The 5,704-nt window shown below is 55.3% G+C and overlaps 1 protein-coding gene across 1 annotated transcript; it reads right to left on the bottom strand.

Annotated features, from left to right (window-relative positions):
• Nucleotides 1-3,821: 3,821 nt before the first annotated feature.
• LOC148153088 (uncharacterized) lies at nucleotides 3,822-4,974 on the bottom strand. The gene is made up of 2 exons (XM_088002168.1): nucleotides 4,293-4,974; nucleotides 3,822-4,114 (listed from the first exon to the last, which is right to left on the bottom strand). The coding sequence occupies exons 1-2, from the start codon at nucleotides 4,948-4,950 to the stop codon at nucleotides 3,840-3,842; spliced, it is 933 nt and encodes a 310-aa protein (XP_087858294.1). The 5' UTR covers nucleotides 4,951-4,974; the 3' UTR covers nucleotides 3,822-3,839.
• Nucleotides 4,975-5,704: the final 730 nt, after the last annotated feature.

Genomic DNA, 5,704 nt, shown 5'->3' with positions numbered 1-5,704 from the left:
GGCTCCGATAGTTTAGGGGTTATTTTGGACCTCCGCCGCAATGATTGTGGAACTGCAAAGAGTGTTACGGCTCCTCTCCTCTTCGTTTTCGTTGATGACATACAGTGGCGCTACATGGTGCTGCTCAAAGGCTGACATAAGGAAGCACCACGTGGTGCTGCTCCATGTCACATTACTTCCTATGAAATCATAAGCACTATGAGCAAAGGAAACACGTATGGCTCCTGTAATTTAGCGGTTTAGCTGCCCACTTCCGGCCAGAGACCTGGGTTCGCTTCCCGCTGGCTGCAGGAAGCCTCTTGTTTTTTATTTTATTTTAGTTTTTTTTATCTTTAGATGAGGTTACAAGTCCTACGAACGTGGTAGACAAACCTGCCTTGATAGCAGGTTTGTCTACCAAAGCTGGGAGCCAGGAACACCGGCTCCCAGCTGGGAGACCCGGGTTTGATAACGGTCTTGGCTACCAAGGCTTTTATTTTATTTTTTATTTTTTTTGGGAGGGGGGGGGTTTAGCTCAAAATGTTGCCAATCACGTGGCTCCGATAGTTTAGGGGTTGTTTTGGACCTCCGCTTCAATGATTGTGGAACTGCGAAGAGCGTAACGGCTCCTGTCCTCTTCGTTTTCATTCATGACATACAGTGGCACCACATGGTGCTGCTCCATGGCTGACATGGAGCAGCACTACCCGGTGCTGCTCCATGTCTACATTACTTGCTATGAGGTCATAAGCACTATGAGCCAAGGAAACCCGTATGGCTCGAGTAGTCTTGTGGTTAATCTACTGCGGCGCCCCCCCCCAGCGACCGGGGTACGATTACTACAAGCTGCTCAGGCCTTTTCTATCTTTTTGGCCCGACGACAGACATAAGGAGGCGCTTCGGACATAGGGAAGCCTCTAGACATCCGGACATCTTTTTCAATGGGGCCTTTGCCGTTCGGGACGCCCGTCTTCTCGAGGGCTTCACGGGGGCTACCGGGCTCCGTCCGGAATAATTTCCCCGGGGAATAAATGAAACCGCCCGGAACCTCCTCCGAAGCCCGCCTTGGCTCGGGAGGCCCTGCGCCATAAAGGACCGTCCACTCGTGATCCCCAATGGCAGTATACCTATTACAAGTGCGAGACACTTCAGTGGAAATGGCTCAAATAGTTTGGTGATTTATTTTTGCTCTTTTGGAAGCACGGATGCAAGCAGAACTGTTGCACAGCCGACTAAAACACAAAAAACGTACATGGCTCAAGCAGTCGAAAGGTTAAAGGTGCCACACTTGCAGTGATGGCCATTGCAATGGCGGCCATTCCCCGGCAGCCACTCATGCTGCAGGATGGCAGACATCCCGTAGCAGGAAGCTCTGCTGCGGGATGGCCGCCATTTGGAAACCTCATCCTTGACAAAAGCACTATTTGCCACTCGTGGCTTCAGTAGTCGAGTGGTTTAAGGTTCCGCGCTTGCAGTGGAAGGCTACCACGTGATCATCGGGGTTCAAATCCCAGGGCGGCATAGGCAATGTGCTCGGAATAAAAACCGTTAAACTACATGAGTCACTCACGATGTAAGACGCCACGATCCTGCAGCGACATCCCTTTCGTCCGTGCGAGATTCCGAGCATATTGTACAATGTGCCGAATCTAACTACAAGACTAACTGAGCCACTTTTTACAGATTTAAATGATAATAATAATAAAAATATTTGGCTTGCTTTTGACCTGACATTCCCCGGCAGCCAGTCATGCTGCAGGATGGCGGCCATTCCCCAGCAGCCAGTCATGCTGAGGAATGGCAGCCATCCTGCAGCAGGACCAGCTGCTGAGGAATGGCTGACATTCCCCGGCAGCCAGTCATGCTGCAGGATGGCGGCCATTCCCCAGCAGCCAGTCATGCTGAGGAATGGCAGCCATCCTGCAGCAGGACCAGCTGCTGAGGAATGGCTGACATTCCCCGGCAGCCGGTCATGCTGCAGGATGGCGGCCATTCCCCAGCAGCCAGTCATGCTGAGGAATGGCCGCCATCCTGCAGCTGCTATCGGATGGCTTCGAAAGGTAAGTGACAAAGGTAGGTGACTGCCATTCCCCGGCAGCCAGTCATGCTGCAGGATGGCGGCCATTCCCCAGCAGCCAGTCATGCTGAGGAATGGCTGACATTCCCCAGCAGCCAGTCATGCTGAGGAATGGCTTACATTCCCCGGCAGCCAGTCATGCTGCAGGATGGCGGCCATTCCCCAGCAGCCAGTCATGCTGCAGGATGGCGGCCATTCCCCAGCAGCCAGTCATGCTGAGGAATGGCCGCCATCCTTTAGCTGCTATCGGATGGCTTCGAAAGGGCTTTTCCTAGATCTCCTCACGGTTGTGGATGGGGGAAAGAAGGAACTTGTTGACTCCTGCCGCCGCGTAACCATGGGAGACTGCCGCACGGCCTCGGAGGTGGTGGCTGGTGGCTCGGCCTCGGAGGAGGTGGCGGGTGGCTCGGCCTCGGAGGAGGTGGCGGGTGGCTCGGCCTCGGAGGAGGTGGCGGGTGGCTCGGCCTCGGAGGAGGTGGCGGGTGGCTCGGTCGTGAAGGAGGCAGCTTGCTCCTCCTCCTCCTCCTCCTCCTCCCGGGCATCAGCAGTGGCCCCTTCCTGTAGTGGCTCCATCACAGGCTCCTCGGGGACTCCCAGAAGAGGGCTGGCCGGGACCTCCTGCACATCCGAAGACTGGCTGCTGCCGCTCTCTGTCTCCGGCAGAGACGACGGGGTGGGCTCCGTGGAGTGTGAGCTATAGGAGCACTCCGTCACCTCCGTCGTCTCTGAAGCGCAGGAGGACTCGGGGGGGGGGGGTCGCTACCGAGGGAACAGACAGTTCCCTCTGCAGACTCCGAAATTGCCTGCTCACGAGTCATGCTCTGAAAGGTGAAAAGAAGGTTTCAAACGTGAGCAGATAAGAAACAGGTAAGTTACAACGGCAAGTCGAGGAGGGATAAAAACCCACCCTCGTCCTCTTCTTCGGAGATGTGTCCTCCTCCTCCTCCTCCTGCTGCTCTTCCTGCACCGCTCTCTGAAATGATAAAAAAAGAACATTGAGTAAGCCATCTAGGAGCAGTCAAGGAAACTGCCGGATGGCGGGAGTGCCATCCGGCAGTTTCCTTGACTGCTGCCGGATGGCATCGAGGCAGGTAAGTGACGCAGGTAAGTCCAGGAGAGATGAAAAAAAAAACACCTTCTTGGCGACTTTGCCAGCCGAGCTCGTGGCCTGAAATGAGAAAAAAAAAAAAACATTGAGTAAGGTGTGCGACATGGAAGGAGCCATCCGGCAGCATCCGAGGAAACCGCCAGATGGCTTCTTCGAGGAAGTTAAGTTGAGATGAAAAAAACCAACCTTCTCGGTCGTGGTCTCCACCTCCTCCTCGTAGTGGTCCAGGCCAATTATCCTTTGAAATCCACCTTGTAGATCATCTGCCTCCTCCTCCTCTTCCTGATCCTCCTCCACCCCGCCGCCGTGCAGCTCCTCCACCACCACCACCACCACCGCTCCCTGAAATGGAAAAAGGACATCGATTAGGTTGTGCGAGATGGAAGGTGAAATCCGGCAGCAGCCGAGAAAGCTCCCGGATGGCAGGACACGTGAAAACCCACCTTTTGGCGCAACGATGGTTTGTCCCACCTCTTGCCTGGGTCCGTGAGGGCATCGAATATACCTCGGAGCGAGGCAAGCTGGCTACATGATGGATCCACCGCATAGTATTTTTCTGCGGTGGATACGTCATGGCACATTATTGTGCTGATCTTACGACGCTCCTCAGCAGGGAGGTGATCCCTCGCCTTCGGAAATATAGGACATTTCTGTACATTCCCTTGTTATGTACTGTTATCGAACGAAAAACGTCGGACGATCACTTACGTAGGTCGCTATAGACGTTCTGATGTCGAGGACGGTGGGGGTGCCGGGCAAGCCGAAGTCAGACCACGCCCTCTGCATGGGCAACAGGAGCTTGTTTAACCTCCTGTTGCCATCGGTGAAGATCACGAGGTCCGTCTTTGGCTTTAGGGCTGCGCGGATGACCAACCACCGCTCCAGCCAGCCGAACTCCTCCGGAGTGAGGAAGTCCTTCGCCGAGCCAAAGGCTCTGTTGGTTCCTTCACCTTTTGGGAGGGAGAAAGAGAGAGAGAGAGAGGGGGGGGTGTTGGGTCTCCTGCCTTCCATTTCAAAACATCACTAAGTGCTGCTGGATGGCAGCAGGACAGTATGCTGCGAGATGGCGGCATACTGCAGCACCGTGTGATGATCCCAGATGGCAACAGGAGATCTGCATACTTCAACTTACATTGATCAGGAAGCCCTCGTCTAGCTCCTCATCCCTCATCGACCTGGCCTCAGCGACCTCCAGAACAGTCATGTTCTGGAGGACGCCCGTTCTGTGTCCGTAGACACAGGTTACGTAGAGGGAGAGGAGCGCAAAGAACTTCCTCATCAGATCCCCGGAGAAGTTCTTCTCAAGCTGGTCTGCAAAGAGGAGGAGGAGGGGAAAAAATTCAAGGAAACCCACTAAAAGGACTGGAAACAGGAAGGAGAAACACACACACACACACACACAAAAAAACCAGGTGACAAAATTCTCACTCACCGAGCACGCGAGGGATCTCCTCCCGGCACCTGGTCCGGCAAGCGCGGAGGTGTCACTTGGGGACCAGGTGCCTGAGCTTTGCCCGCTTGATCTGTATCTGTCGGACCGCCACCCTTCTCCCCAGCGCAGAGACGGTGGCGGAGAGCGCCCTGTGGATGCCAACGATGGTCCGCAACGAAACCCGGGAGGTGGACGGGGGGGGTTTCTTTGAAAAAAGTAATAAACTTCATCACGTTTACTATGTAAGATTTCACTGTCGTAACCGCCTTCCCGTCCCTCCTCAGGCTTTCCGGCCATCTGCTCCGGGAGGAAAAAAAACGGTAAGAGTTCAACGAGAGGACGCCAAAAAAACATTCGCCGGCGTACGTCGGAGAGGGCCTTACTCGTAGATGCGCCTGATCTGCTGAAGAACCGTCCACGTCGCAGTCCACCCCCCGCCATTCGCCAGGAACGAAAGGAAGTGGTGGATCCTCGCTAATTTGGAGCGCTGGTTGTCCAGTTGCTTCCTCCTGCCGGTCGAGCCCTTCAGATGGTCCCAGTACGTCTCCATGTACTGGACTGCAAAAAAGAGATTTGAGTAGGTAAGTTTTTGGCAAGCAGCAGAGACGGACGGACCGACCGACCGAAGGACGGACGGAAATGACTAACCGACTGCCGGCGGGAGGAAACGAAATGGAGCCAGGGCTCCACCACGTCTGCTGGCCTCCTGGTTTGGCGGGAGGTCCTCCTCCTGGTCGTCCTCCTCTTCCGACGTGGACGTCTCCGGGCGGATGGAGGGTGGGGGGACGCCAGGCGGCGCCGCAGCCTGCTGCTGCTCCAGCAGCTGCTCCAGTTGCAGGAGACGAGAGAGAGACAGAAAAAAAGAAGAAAAAAACAAATGAATTCACTCGTTGAAAATGCATTTTTAGGTGCTGCCGTTTGCGAGCAGGACTTCAGGCGGGCGGGGGGGACACTGCCGTCAGCAGGCCCTGCTGCGGGATGGTGAACATCCCGCAGCAGGGCCTGATGCTCGCAAACGGCAGACTCCCCGCCTGCCGCACGTGCTGCTGCTAAAGGGCAGCAGGAGGAGAACTCGCAGCCGGAAGTCAGTCCTGCCGGAAAGGAAAAT

The sequence above is a fragment of the Poecilia mexicana genome, unplaced genomic scaffold (genome assembly GCF_051168715.1).
Source record: "Poecilia mexicana isolate PSO_F unplaced genomic scaffold, ASM5116871v1 scaffold_21, whole genome shotgun sequence".
In the NCBI taxonomy this organism is placed as follows: domain Eukaryota; kingdom Metazoa; phylum Chordata; class Actinopteri; order Cyprinodontiformes; family Poeciliidae; genus Poecilia; species Poecilia mexicana.
The sequence above is the reverse complement of the archived record's forward strand: the minus strand, read 5'-3'. Positions and strand labels throughout refer to the sequence as shown.